We start from the raw sequence: 12,899 nt of genomic DNA, 5'->3' as shown, positions 1-12,899 counted from the left end.
GGCCCGAACCGGGAATTGAACCCGGGACCTCTCGCAAATTCAGTGTTTGAAACTAAGGGTTTAGATCCCGAAGCGAGAATCATACTACTAGACCATCCGGGCGCTAGGATGAATGGTGCAAGTGCGGCATGATATATAATCTCAACAGGACAGACGATAATCTATTCGGCGAAGCAAGTGATCGTACTGCAGTACCGCTGGAGCTGAAATTCTGTACGCTTGCCCAGGGGTATACTGGGTGTAGCGTGCTGGCAGGCTTCCGAACCAAGTATGATAACGCATAAACCACCATTCTCGATGATATGCCGATGGAAGTGATGGGTTTCTTCGAGCGATTGGGGCATACGCTTGACATCGGGCTCCGTGTAATGCATTCTGATGTATCGGGAATCGCGGTCGTCCGTAACATAATCAACATATCCACCACTTGGTAGCCAAAGCTTACCTCGCTCTGACTGCTTTACAGCAACCTTGTTTAACCTTTTAATTCCGTCAGGACACAAATACTGCAGAGGAAGATGATCTTTGCGACTTACAGCTCGACGGAAAGCTTCTGACCTTCCAGCAACAGCACATCACGGTCAATATAGCCGCAGAGACGCTTAGCTATCTCGTCTGCACCTCCCCAGGCAGTGATAACTTGCCGATAGGGCATTTTGCGCAGTTGCGCATATGAGTGGTTGACTAGGTTAGCTGCCAGCTGCGACAGTACATTCCCGGAATTTGGAATGCGAATCTCACGAAACACCTTCCAGGAATCCTGAAAATATCTAGCAGCAACCAATTTCATTTGATGAATCCTCGTGACGATATCAAGTCGCTTTGGCTGGAGAGGCTCCACGACAAGATGCTTTTTTTTCCTTCTGCAAGTGCCATGGTGGATTCCTTCCTGACGAGTGAGCATCGTGTGCGTTGGATAAAAGGCCATGGTGCATAACAATCAATTCCTCATACGGATGTAACAGACCGAGGTGGTGCAGGCCAGGCTTCAGCATATCTGGATCTGGTAGCTGCATGCCGACGTTAATCAGAACAGGTGGAACCTCGTATTCCATCTTCTCTCCGAAATGCCTTTCTCCAATGATATGGTCCCATGTTGTCTTCACGAACCCACTGATATACTCGCGTGATATTAGTCCGGCGCTGGAGACCTCGCGTAAGATTTGCTGTTTGCGAGGGTCTAGCCATGATAACTTGAGAGATTTTGAGTTTGGAGTCTCTATCATGAGTTTCACAATGCAGCAGAGTTTATCGATCAGACAGATCCAGTTATTGGCCTGATCATCGTCTTCATAGTCAAAGAGGCGCGAATACAGATGGCCGTCCGGAAGGTCGGCCAGGGTATTCACAATAAGATGGTGTAAGACAGTGCAGGCAACGCCATCTGGATCTATCATTGTGTTTTGTGTGAATCTGCTGACTTTCATTTGCGAAGAGATGACGAGATCACATGTGTGTAATCTGAAGAATGGGAGGTAAAAAGACAGAGAGAGTGGCGAGGAAGAGGGAAAGGTTGGATGTGTTACTACTCAAAAGATTTTCTCCAAAAGTAACAGAACCACCTGCTACTTGGACATGCATGAAATGACAAAACACATCATACTTTTAGCCGCAATTAACATTCTAATCTATGAATAAATATTCACATAAGCTGCCTTTGCTAATATTTTCCTACATAAACTAGGATTACTATCTCTATACCTTACGCATCCAATATTAGACGGTAGCGCCGGCCGTATGTCGCAAACTTAAGCATTATCCTCTTTATCACTCTCGAGTTGTGCCGCATTAGTCGGCTCCTTGGTGAGATTCTTGGTAAACTTGCACAGGTTAATATTAAGGGAATGAAGTGCTTGATTCTCTACCTACTGAGCGGCGGAAGCGGATCCTTGATTTAAGTACCTGCACCAAGGATGCAGGATTTGTGTAGCATGACTACCTGAGTGTGACTCAGAAACAACAATGACGCCTTAGAAACACCAATGACGCCTTATGACAAAGTGTATAAGACCTACCATCCTCGCTACCTTGTACAAACGAGTCCCTTTCCAGATCTCACCTACCCAATTACCTCTATTTTGCACTTCCTACATCTAGACATAACCAAAATGACTTCCCTCCGCACCAAACTCCGCCAACTGCCCACACACTCAGGCCCCTTCCCCTTCGCCCCACCAACCCCCACTACACTCCCCGCAACCCCGACAGCCGCATTCCACTCCTGGCTCTCCGACGCAATCGCCCACGGAATAATCGAGCCGCACGCAATGACCCTATCAACCGTCGACAACAACAACGACAGCACGGGGCAAGGGCAACCCGACGCCCGCGTCCTGATCCTCAAGGACCTCGACGAAGCGCGCGGCTGGCAGTTCGCGATCCGCGGCGACGGCCCGAAGGCCACGCAGCTGGACGGGAACCCGAACGTCGCGCTCACCTTTTACTGGGCGGAACTTGGGCGGCAGGTGCGGATTCGCGGGCTTGCCGTGCGGCTTTCAGCTGAGGAGGAGGAGGCGGATTGGGAGCAGAGGCCGAGGGCATCGAAGGTGGCGGCAGCGGCTAGTAGGCAAAGCCAGGTGTTGGGGAGTGTGGAGGAGTTGAGGGGGGAGTGTTGGGAGGTTTACTACTACTAGTACTACTTCTGCAGAAGATCTTCCTACACCTTCGTGGAGGGTTTATGCGGTTTCGCCTGATGTCGTAGAGTTTTGGCAGAGGTCTGCGGATCGGTTGCATCAGAGGGTGAGGTTTCGGAGGGACGATGGGAACGGTGAGGGGGAAGAAGGGTGGGTTAAGGAACTGCTTTGGCCTTGAGGTTTATACTTTGCTCTATGGCAAGGCTTGACAGAGGAGCAGAGGCGAAAAACAAAAAAAAGAACTGACTTTTATAATAATAATTAGTTATTATGGTTGTTTAATAGCTTTAAATATCAAAAAACTACAAAGAATATATGACTACGAAAAATGCGTGGCGCACCCATAAGACGAAGGCAGTGGGTGCGCTGGAAGGCACAGATACAGGATGCTTCAAAGCTCATTCTAACACTTATATTATTAGTGAAAATTATGAATAGATTGATTCCGTGAACTGTCCTTTTCTCCCAACGTATTTGATACTAGATTATTCATGACCTGCAGAAGTTACCGTACTTCACCTAAAATGCTCTTAGTTACCGCTCGGTCCCAATCCCTGTAAACCAACACCCAAATCCTCCTCAATATCATCCGCCTGACAGTCCTGCAACACAAACATCATCCGGACCCACTCCACGTCACTAGGGTTCCGCCACTGGTGCATCGTGCCCCGTTGCACAGCAACATCACCCCTCCGCAACTCCGTGACCTCCCCCGAGTCCAAGACCATCTCAATCCTGCCCTCGAGCACGATTCCATAATCCAGGCTTTTCGTACGGTGCATCATGCACGAGTATCCGGGGGCGAAGTCGACGCAACGTAGGACAGTCCCGTTGGGGTTCACAAGCCCGAGCTTCCCTTTGGAGAGAACCTCATTGTGCGCCTTGAGATCGGCGCCGTCGGTTAGGTTTGCGGGGAAGGTCGACGTGGTGTAGACAACGCTGAAGGCCATTTTGCGAGCGTCGAATTCCTCCCAAACAAACGGCTGGGCTGATGAGATGATTGCTTTGCCATCCGAGTCATGAGTTGTGATGTGTGTGGTGGGCTGGCGGAGATTCGAGACGGGGTTTGTTTCCGACATGGCTTGCTTGTTCAGGAGGGTAGGATCAGATAGAAAAAGATGATTGGTACTGGGAGTGAAATTATAAAGTAGGAGGAGTGATTCAAATTGTAGAGTGGAAGAGAGAGAGCGAGAAAGAGAGAGGGTTTAAAGGCCTTCTTAACAGCTCCGCCTCATGCCAAAGTTAGTTGGACCGCGCCTAAATCCGCCCGTGCTCGTGCACCTCCAAATACCTTCCTGGATGACCAATGGGCTGCCTTGAAGAGTGAAAGCCCCGCCCTTTTCTTCGGCGAGGCGTAACAATAGTGAAGATCTGTCCCGGTCACGGGAGCGGTTCCGGTCGACGGTTCCTGAGGAGGTCCAGTACACTTTCATCTAGGCTCCCGAAAGATGGGTTTGTTTTAGACTATAACTTGAACACAATCCATTCTCCTTCATTGTTAATTTAACTTTGGCAAGAGTTGAATCCTGTTTCTTTTTCTTTTTCTCTTCTCTCGAGCGTGAACAATGCCGTCATCCTCTGCTAGAAGCCCTTTCACACTGGAAAATATTCCCTATGGAGTAATCACAACGCTCAAAAATCCTAGCCCAAAGTGTGCTACGGCATTTGAGGACAGCGCGGTGGATCTGAGCAGGTTAGAGTGTGACGGGTTCTTTGCCGCAATCCCAGGTTTTCCCAAAAACGTGTTTTCTCAGGTGAGATTAATGTGTCATGTAACCTCGAAGTCTACTCCGCTGACGTCTCCGACCCTTAGTCGAATCTAAACAAATTTGCCCTGTTACCTCGGGAAATTCACGCCGAAGTGAGAAAACGACTGATTGGATTTCTGTCCACAGACCTTAGCCAGGATGATCTCAAGAAATATCTTATCCCATTGGTTGAAGTGGAGAACCAATGGCCTATGGCCACCGCGAACTTTTCGGATTTCTACTGCTCTTTAGAGCACGCTGAGAATGTCAGTATAGCACCCGCGTATCTATCTAGTCTTCTTCAACCCACCACTAGGAACAGACCACTAACCGTCGTGATTTATCTAATAGTGCTCGGAACTCTTCGGCATGAAAGTCAGTCCAAACTGGTATTCCATCCCAACCGTCTACAACGGTCGCACATCCAGCCTGAAGGTATCAAAGGACCCCATACGCCGTCCATGGGGGGTAATCCAGGAGGAAACGAGTCCAGGCCACAGCCCTGTTATGTGTCCGACCAGGAAACTCGATTTTGAACTTGAGATGGGGATATTCCTCTCGAAGCCGCTACCCGCTGGTCAGATTCTCGATATCCGGCATGCCAAAGAGTATATATTCGGCTTTGTGATCCTAAATGATTGGTCTGCCCGTGATATCCAGACTTTCGAAATGGCGCCCCTTGGCCCGTTCCACGGCAAAGGTTGTGGAACAACTATATCGCCGTGGATTGTCACATTAGAGGCGCTTGAGGTGACTGAGTGCTCAAGAACAATCCCGCAGTCCCCGCCACCTTTGTCTCATCTCGCCTGGAAAGGCCCGGAAGAACGTGCCACGTTTAATATTGAGTTAACGGCAAAGATACTAAGTGCGACTCTTCCCCTTTTACTTTTTCTTTGGCCTACGGGCAGAGTTAATTTTTTTTTTTTTTTTTTTTTGTGAACAGGGAATGGTAGGACCTACCACGTTACATCAACGAACCTAAGAGAACTATACTGGTCACCATACCAACAACTTGCTCATCTGCCTAGCGCGGGAGAAGGGCTTGCCACCGGGGATCTATACGGAACAGGAACAATATCAAGTGATGTAAGTCATTATCCCTTTTTTGCTGGGCGCACGCGAAGGGCAAGAACTGAGAGGAAGGTGTTTGGTTTAGCGACGAGACTCGAATGGCGAAAAGACTGGCCTCGGGTGCCTATTGGAGCGGATGCTACCTCAAAACCAGTTGTCTTCCACAAAGGCAGATGGAGTGATATATCTGGAAGACGGCGATGAGGTTGTCATGGAGGGCTGGTGTCGGAGTGCTCGCAGTGGGGACTGGTTCGGGTTTGGTGAGTGTCGAGCTAGGATCCTCCCAGCTCTATCATTGGAGGGAGCGAAGTTGTAAGTCGCTTGCAACAGATAAACGCGATGCTAGTCTAGAAGCATGTATCTTCTTTGCGATGAATGTTTCGGTTTCCTCACACTAAACAATGTCATCTACTACAAGTTCTCAACTACTTTGTGCGCCCCAAGCCATTTTGGAGAGTATTTTCTGGCACAAACCTACCCACATGGGTGCATACATAATCATAATTGACTCCTATTCTCCAGGCCACCAGTCCATATCGACAAAACAGTCCTGAAAATCGTATTACATTAGCCACCGTAAGTAAGCAGAGTGAAATCGGGGACCACAATGAACGTACCGAGAATTTCCACTGTTCTAGAACAGAGTCAATTTGGCTCCAATCGACTTCGTCGCTAGCCCACCCTAGCGCCCTCTGATTGAGTCCCATCCTATTATCATATCCATAAATCGTATTGGTGACGAGAGTGGCGTCACTAAGGCTTTCGTTTGTTAACCGTTCAGCTCCATCTACCCAGGCAGATTGCGAAGTGCTAGAGGGTGTTGAGGTATCTGCTGAAAAGCAAGGGAGTACATTGTTGGTCGTAGCTTCGTAGCCTGATGCTAGACACAGCTGCCTTAGCAAAGGTAAACGTTCTCTTGCGGAGAATGATATCTTTCTCAAATGTGAGAGGCCACAGAGGACAACGGAGAGCATTGATTCGACAGCATTGAGGGACAATATCCTTTCTCTGGCAAGTGTAAGAATCCCACGCCCGGCGTACCAGAGACTATCACTGACGTGCTCGGGGTATGGATCAAGCAGGATGGTTTGGTCGTTGCCCGGGTGAGGACTGCCACTTGTACACAGTGACATTCGTATAACGTTGACGATTTGCCGGGTGGAATTCAGGAGAAGCTCCAAATAATTCGGAATCAAGCCACTCAACTCTGAACCTTGAGTAGGGATATTCAAAAACACGAGCACCCCCAGATGAAAATGGATAGTTAACAAGTCTGGATGCGGGAGTGTCAACTCGAATTAGCATTTTACTGTCCGGGGGTAAACTTACAAACGCTTACTCTGAGCTCCCTACTAAGCAATAAATAGTCTCTCAAGAACATGTCAAGAAACGGAGAGAAGAGACTTTCAAATTGCTCAATCTCCCTGATGCATTGTCCGATCGTCTCGTCGAGGGCGGTATCTGCCTCACTGCAGATAATCGCCCTCTGAACTGGGACTATCGCCAGCCAGCACAGTGACTTTGCAGCCGAACCGTGACAGACGATCTTGTATATTGTATTTTCCGGCAAGGGCGATTTGGACTGACACAACCCCTCTGAGTTCGAACGAAAGTCCTCAATCTGCCGTCTCAAGATATGCCGGACTGATAGATGAGCCGTGCGATCGGGAAAGAGAACACTTGCGGACCCAGTCAGGAGACATCTCGAAGTGTCGCAAACTATTCCGAACCAATACGCTGTGTCTACCATCTGGTGATACTGAGAACCACAGCTGTATCGATCAACCACCGGGCTCATATCTTCGATACTCAAAGGAGTTGTCAGCCGCGGTGGCGGGCATCTGTCCGCGTCCCGCAACTCCCTCAACTGTTTCAACGACATCTCTCGGCACACATCGCTGAAATGCGCCTCCGGATTTTGCGCGCGTGTGGGAGTAATACCAAATAGATACAAAGCGAGGCTAGACCGATAACTCACCCTGGCCAAGAGCTTGTACATATCTTGGCGAGCACGGTGCCATAAGATATCCGAGATCCTGTCGTGAGATTGTCGTGTGATGTCAATAGTAGGCAGTCGATCGTGACCTGGAAGCTTTGCAACTATCCAACGGGCCGAGAATGCATGAACCGCTCTGATCAAAGCGTTGTTTATTATAATATCATCGGCGGGGTTAGAGGCTTTGTGGCGGGGTTCCTGATTCAATACCTGTTGACTTCTGGCAATATCCAGTGAGATCATCAGCCTAGAGATGAGTGTTTTCGGGGCCTACATAGAAGTCAGCGGGTGATTGTTTCAGGCATGAATGATAGGCTGGCTAGACTGTACGGTGGGAAAATGTTTAAAAGGGCAGCAGTCATTGCCCATCCAAAGACCAAACTGTGGCTCAAAGAGAGCTGTATATGCATCCCACAGATAATGATGCAATGCTAGTGCCTCGTGATTTTGGTAGAGCCGTGATTCATGGCACAGGCTTCGATTCGGCACCTCCTCTGGCGGCACGGAACTTGGGGCGACATCGATTATATCGGTGATACTCGTAAGACCTGATGTGCCTCGAGATCGTGTTGCCTTGCGCAGCTGCCAAATAAAAGGATCAGAAGTCTCCTTCAAGTTGACGAGTAATGAACGCACCGTAGCAGTGCATTTCTTGTTTCTTCGGACACAATTAGAGCAGGCTTCCGCTCCTCTCAACGCAGCGTCACACCCAATCCGGGCACGTCGACAGGGGTCACAGCTAGTGTTCTGCTTCCGTTTAGGCATAGTAGGACATGTGGAGTAGGCGAGAGGAGGGGGAAACAACTAAGAAAACAGGACGAGTTCTCCAGGTTGGAGTGATGCATTGGCACCGCTGCCGTTCCCGTGACCGGCTTTGCTCTCACGTGATCGGTTCCGACAGCACACATCCAATCGGCCTGAAGGGAGCTCAAGACCACCGATCACATGAGTCTCTCCACATTTTGCTTACCCCAGAATCGATCTCGCCTCCAGAGACCGGGGTCTGGAACTCTGCTCCTCCTGTCTGATATAAATATGTAGTACACCTCAGGTCGAGTACTAGGCAGGCAAAGAATACATCCCGGAGACCCATTTCAAACAATGTCCGAATACAAGAGCGACAATGCTGTCGAAAGTCAGGAGCAAGAGTTTGTGAGGGATGAAAACTCCAGTCTGGACGGCTCGAGTGAGCCGATCAACAAGACAGAGGTCGACTGCATTGTGCGAAAATTTGACCTTCGACTGTTGACCCTGTTCACTGTCATCAATTTGTTCAGCTTCATTGATCGAGTGAATATCGGCAATGCTCGCCTTCTAGGGCTAGAAGAGGATCTAGATCTGTCTGGTCTCCGCTTCAACATCGCGCTGATGTGCCTGCTTGTCTCCTACTGTGTGGTGGAACTACCATCCAATATCCTCTGCAAAATTATAGGCCCTCACATTTATGTGCCAGGTCTGGTTGTTTGCTTTGGAATTGTCACCATGCTCACCTCGCTTGTGGCCACCAAAGAGGCATTGTATGCGTGTCGATTTCTCCTAGGAATGTTCGAAGGAGGTATTTCACCGGGGCTCGTGTTTCTCCTGTCACTATTGTAAGGAGGCATTTTTACTTTCAAATACCCTGGGCTGACATTTAGTAGCTACCGCCGCCATGAGCTTGGTTTAAGAACCAGTATCTATATCTCGGCCTCTTCAGCAAGCGGGGCATTTGGAGGCCTTCTGGCAATTGGTCTGGCAAAGATACCCCAATGGGGACTTATTTACACATGGAAAAATATTTTTTTCTTTGAGGTATATCCTCTACACCCTTTTCTACTTTGATAGTTCTAAGTCTCTATAGGGTCTGGTGTCAATAGCGCTCGGCATTGCAGCCTTTCTCTGTATCCCAAGTGGTCCAGGCACTGCAAAGTTCCTAACTGAATCACAAAGGAAGGTAGCTGTGGACAGACTCCAGATTGATGCTGCTGGAACAAGTGAGCATTCACGCACCAGGCTTCGACATGTCATCCAAGGGTTGACCACGCTGCCTATTGTGGCCTGCGCAATCGGCTTCTTTTTTGGAAAGTGGGTTCTATGATTCAATGAGTATGTTTGGCCTTGCTAATCATCATACATAGTACATGCGCCCAATCCTTCTCTCTCTTCTCACCATCTATTATTAGAGCGATGGGATATACTGACGAGCTTGCCCAGTTGCTTTCAGTGGGGCCATATGTAAGTCCCACTAGAGGAATAGATGGGTGAAAAAAAGGGCCAGCTAACTGGATTAAAGGTCATCGCATGCATTGTGTCTATCGTTGTTGGATACATCTCTGACAAATTTCAAACCCGCGGCTGGCTGATCTTTGCCACGGTTCCAATTGGAATCACTGGCTTGGGCATGCTAGAGTTCCTACCTGCTTCCATGCCCGGTGCTAAATACGCAGCACTTTACCTCGCAGCCCCCGGGATATATGCTTTCCTTCCACTCTGGATTGCCTGGGGAGTTAACAATGCTGCTACCCCTACAGTCAAGGCTGCGGCTGCGGGTCTTGTATTCACCGTTGGGTCTTTGGGAGGCATCCTCGCCCCGTGGGTTTACCTGCCACAGGATGCACCGAATTATCGCCAGGGCCACGCAATTCTGTTCGCCTTTCTCTTCGGTTCCTGGGCAGTAAGCTTTCTCCTGATTACGTATATCAAAAGGGAGAATCGCCAGCGCGAACTAGGACACCGTGATCGCATTTTAGAAGGACTGACAGCTGAGGAACAAGTGGAGTTGAGCAGCCAGCACCCTGCATTCAGATATGTCCTATAGTCTGCAATAGAGCACTTCTTTCAGCCACAATTCTGTACCGTAAGTGCGCGTAGGGCATCCAGGAAAACTAAACAATCAACTAGGGACGGCAAGGACTTCAAGCAAAGGACTGTACTGCTCTATGTGTCTCTTTCCGTATCTTCTCCTTCAGACTCTCTGTCAGTGCATTGCGTATTTCCTTGTTCTCAAGGAGCTTTTTTAGATACTGAGAAAACTTTCCCTCTTTCTTAAGTTTTCCATATTTCTTAAGTTCTTTACGCATTTTCTGAGTGTCCGTCGAGTTTTCTAACCTTAAGTATCTTGCCCTGGCGCTGAACTGCTTGTCTCTTGGTTTTACTGCTTTTGGAACGATTTCCACGAATTTCTCCCATTCTTCGTCCTCGTTGTAGGAAGTTCCGTGCACTGCGCGCGTCTTCCCAGACCTGGTTCTTCTGGTCGGGCCGCCATCTGGATCCTCACCTTCATGACCAGCAGCTTCTGCCTGAGAATCATTTGATTCGTCATGAATAGGGAGATCCGAATCATCCTGATCGCTATAAGGTACCTCGTCCATTATGGGCCTTGTTGTTTAAAGGTTGTGGTTGTAAGGTCGATCCATGAGATGGCATATCATCCTGCTCTATTCAATCACGCGAAGGTTGGAAAGCCAATCAAAATGGTGGCATATTCTCCTGCCCTCTGAGCTTCTGCAACTCCAGGTACTCTTTCGCATAAATTATGGTCGCGCGGACCTCAGCTCGGGACGGGACTATCATTAGTAGTTTCGCGGTCTCTTTCATGATTTCACATGTGTTGTTCTCCATTGCACTGTACTTAGTGAGTGTTGAGTAGACTTCAGGCTTCAAGATGTGTACTTATAAGGAGGGCCTGCAATGCTTTCTCCGCTTAATGGGGTCTTCATAAATAAAGGTTGCCGTGACCCAATTTAAGCGCAATTCCAGCCATTTATCGATCGTCGAGCGCTTCAAATTAGGTCCAGATATCGATCACAAGGACAGGCGCTATTTAATTTTTTTTTTATTTTCTTTTTCAGTTTCTAGATTACTTACAGGTAGTTGGGCACGGATAATGTGAATGTCAAGTTCTTTGGCCTCAAGACTCGCCGTATCCGTTGATGTGAGCGCGTCGAGCCCAGCTACTTTCTGGGATAGAATAAATGCGAGCGAGAAGCGAAATACGAGTCTCTCGATGAGATCAAGCCGACCGATTTGCCCCCGTATGCAAGGTCTTGACAAGGGCTAGTCGCGATGCATGTCAAAGGTACTAGACAGCAGATACGTCAGTGTCTGGACCCAGCCCATATCTAGCCACCAAGCTGAATCATGCTGATAGTTTCTATCCAACCAAGGCGAATCAGAAGCGGTCTGCCCGAGTCTCCAACATTGGAGACAACTCCACGATGCCAGGGATTGTGACGTATCACGAAACAAAGCAAACATGCAGATGCGGCTGTGACTCGTGGCCAATCGCTCCGGATGCACCTCGCCAGGCCTCCCCAGACATTGGCTGCCACACGCCCCGCGCCCAACACCCGATGCCCTACGCGGCCAACTGCGTCCGCCGCACACGACCAGTAAGCACTCTAGCGAAAAAGAAAATACACACTGAGACGAGCTTCATCGAGCTGGACTGACGTCTAGCCAATGATTTACGTACTAAAAATGGTACATCGTATGCCTTGGCGGGCCGATGGGTTCATTCGCTCGCTTCTTCCCCGCCACTCCCATCCACCACGCCGCAAAGACCTAGGCTGGGGTTCGTGACTCTGATCAACTCATTATCCACCGAGCAAAGTACTACCTATGTACAACACACAAACTCAAAGAAGAGTATCCGTAGCCGGTGCAATAGTCCTCAGAATAACAGCAATCTGGTCCGAGCCCACGGCACTCCAGGTCAACGAGTACACTCCCTCTGTCCTGGTGGGAACTGCGTAGAAGTTCGCATCCTCCGCTTTAATTAGGACGTAGTTACCGTAGACGGTGAAGACGTTGGCTGAGGATGCGGAGCCACCCTTCGGCTTGAACTGGACGGTTCCGTCGGAAGAGTCGAGCGACGGGAGCGAGAGGACGGTATCGGCATACGAAGCGTCGCCGAGCCCGGTCGTGTTGGCGTGTGCGATCCAGGTTTCTGAGGAAGACGAAGATGTGGTGACTGTTGTGTTAGATTCGGCGAGAACGCGAAGATGGGAATATTGCCTTACAGTAGACCGGATACGCGACTTTGGCAGTTGAACGGGTCCAGTCGCCGATTTCTGCTTTTCCTGTGGGATTTTCAGTATCTGTAGGTAATGATTGTGGAGCACCTTTACCATCCGCGTAATAGACAGAAAGTCCACTGATAGAATCACCATATGCGTAGAGGTTGAAGGCGTTTTCTATGGCAGGCGCCTGGCGACGGTCGAGCGGATGTGCGTAGGCAAAGAGAGCGCGACACCAGAAGCCCAGGAGCACGATTGCATGCAACGAGAACATCATGCTAGGAGCCGGAATTGAAGACGGTGTTCGAATATGAGAGATGCGAGCGAGAAGGAAGAGGCGATGAGAAAGAACAATGGGGACTCCGGGGGTTCACCTACCCTGGGAAAAGAGAAGCGCAGCTCGTCGAGGATATCTCTACGACCCATCACCGCAATCTGCCAAAGCACATCATTC

The 12,899-nt window shown here is 49.3% G+C and overlaps 7 protein-coding genes and 1 non-coding gene across 8 annotated transcripts; 3 read left to right on the top strand and 5 right to left on the bottom strand.

Moving 5' to 3' along the window:
* On the bottom strand, positions 1 to 102 carry BJX68DRAFT_t84. Its single transcript has one exon. It is a non-coding gene; the product is annotated as a tRNA-Pro (tRNA).
* Positions 103 to 161: 59 nt separating this feature from the next.
* On the bottom strand, positions 162 to 655 carry BJX68DRAFT_266293 (uncharacterized protein; the record flags this gene model as incomplete). The annotated part of the gene is made up of 2 exons (XM_071045466.1): positions 162 to 480; positions 537 to 655. 2 exons carry the CDS (start codon positions 653 to 655, stop codon positions 162 to 164), a joined length of 438 nt encoding a protein of 145 aa, XP_070899823.1.
* A 1,396-nt stretch (positions 656 to 2,051) lies between these two features.
* Positions 2,052 to 2,962, top strand: BJX68DRAFT_236245 (pyridoxine/pyridoxamine 5'-phosphate oxidase). The gene has a single exon (XM_071039978.1). The coding sequence runs from the start codon at positions 2,109 to 2,111 to the stop codon at positions 2,631 to 2,633; it is 525 nt and encodes a 174-aa protein (XP_070899822.1). The 5' UTR covers positions 2,052 to 2,108; the 3' UTR covers positions 2,634 to 2,962.
* A 165-nt stretch (positions 2,963 to 3,127) lies between these two features.
* On the bottom strand, positions 3,128 to 3,800 carry BJX68DRAFT_236244 (cupin domain-containing protein). Its single transcript, XM_071039977.1, has one exon. It carries the CDS (start codon positions 3,710 to 3,712, stop codon positions 3,164 to 3,166), a length of 549 nt encoding a protein of 182 aa, XP_070899821.1. The 5' UTR covers positions 3,713 to 3,800; the 3' UTR covers positions 3,128 to 3,163.
* Positions 3,801 to 4,198: 398 nt separating this feature from the next.
* BJX68DRAFT_254936 (2-hydroxyhepta-2,4-diene-1,7-dioate isomerase) lies at positions 4,199 to 5,768 on the top strand (the record flags this gene model as incomplete). The annotated part of the gene is made up of 6 exons (XM_071042955.1): positions 4,199 to 4,387; positions 4,447 to 4,647; positions 4,733 to 4,849; positions 4,925 to 5,246; positions 5,325 to 5,467; positions 5,538 to 5,768. The coding sequence occupies 6 exons, from the start codon at positions 4,199 to 4,201 to the stop codon at positions 5,766 to 5,768; spliced, it is 1,203 nt and encodes a 400-aa protein (XP_070899820.1).
* A 161-nt stretch (positions 5,769 to 5,929) lies between these two features.
* BJX68DRAFT_72128 (uncharacterized protein) lies at positions 5,930 to 6,817 on the bottom strand. Its single transcript, XM_071049649.1, has 2 exons — positions 6,070 to 6,817; positions 5,930 to 6,002 (listed from the first exon to the last, which is right to left on the bottom strand). The coding sequence occupies exons 1-2, from the start codon at positions 6,583 to 6,585 to the stop codon at positions 5,964 to 5,966; spliced, it is 555 nt and encodes a 184-aa protein (XP_070899819.1). The 5' UTR covers positions 6,586 to 6,817; the 3' UTR covers positions 5,930 to 5,963.
* Positions 6,818 to 8,549: 1,732 nt separating this feature from the next.
* BJX68DRAFT_266289 (major facilitator superfamily domain-containing protein) lies at positions 8,550 to 10,245 on the top strand (the record flags this gene model as incomplete). Its single annotated transcript, XM_071045465.1, has 5 exons — positions 8,550 to 9,040; positions 9,089 to 9,239; positions 9,289 to 9,512; positions 9,566 to 9,662; positions 9,721 to 10,245. 5 exons carry the CDS (start codon positions 8,550 to 8,552, stop codon positions 10,243 to 10,245), a joined length of 1,488 nt encoding a protein of 495 aa, XP_070899818.1.
* Positions 10,246 to 12,064: 1,819 nt separating this feature from the next.
* BJX68DRAFT_266288 (uncharacterized protein) lies at positions 12,065 to 12,719 on the bottom strand (the record flags this gene model as incomplete). Its single annotated transcript, XM_071045464.1, has 3 exons — positions 12,065 to 12,399; positions 12,449 to 12,508; positions 12,557 to 12,719. 3 exons carry the CDS (start codon positions 12,717 to 12,719, stop codon positions 12,065 to 12,067), a joined length of 558 nt encoding a protein of 185 aa, XP_070899817.1.
* Positions 12,720 to 12,899: the final 180 nt, after the last annotated feature.

Source organism: Aspergillus pseudodeflectus (assembly GCF_044049435.1).
Source record: "Aspergillus pseudodeflectus strain CBS 756.74 chromosome Unknown BJX68scaffold_18, whole genome shotgun sequence".
Lineage (NCBI taxonomy): Eukaryota > Fungi > Ascomycota > Eurotiomycetes > Eurotiales > Aspergillaceae > Aspergillus > Aspergillus pseudodeflectus.
Note: the sequence above shows the minus strand (reverse complement) of the source record. Positions and strands in the feature narration are given on the sequence as shown.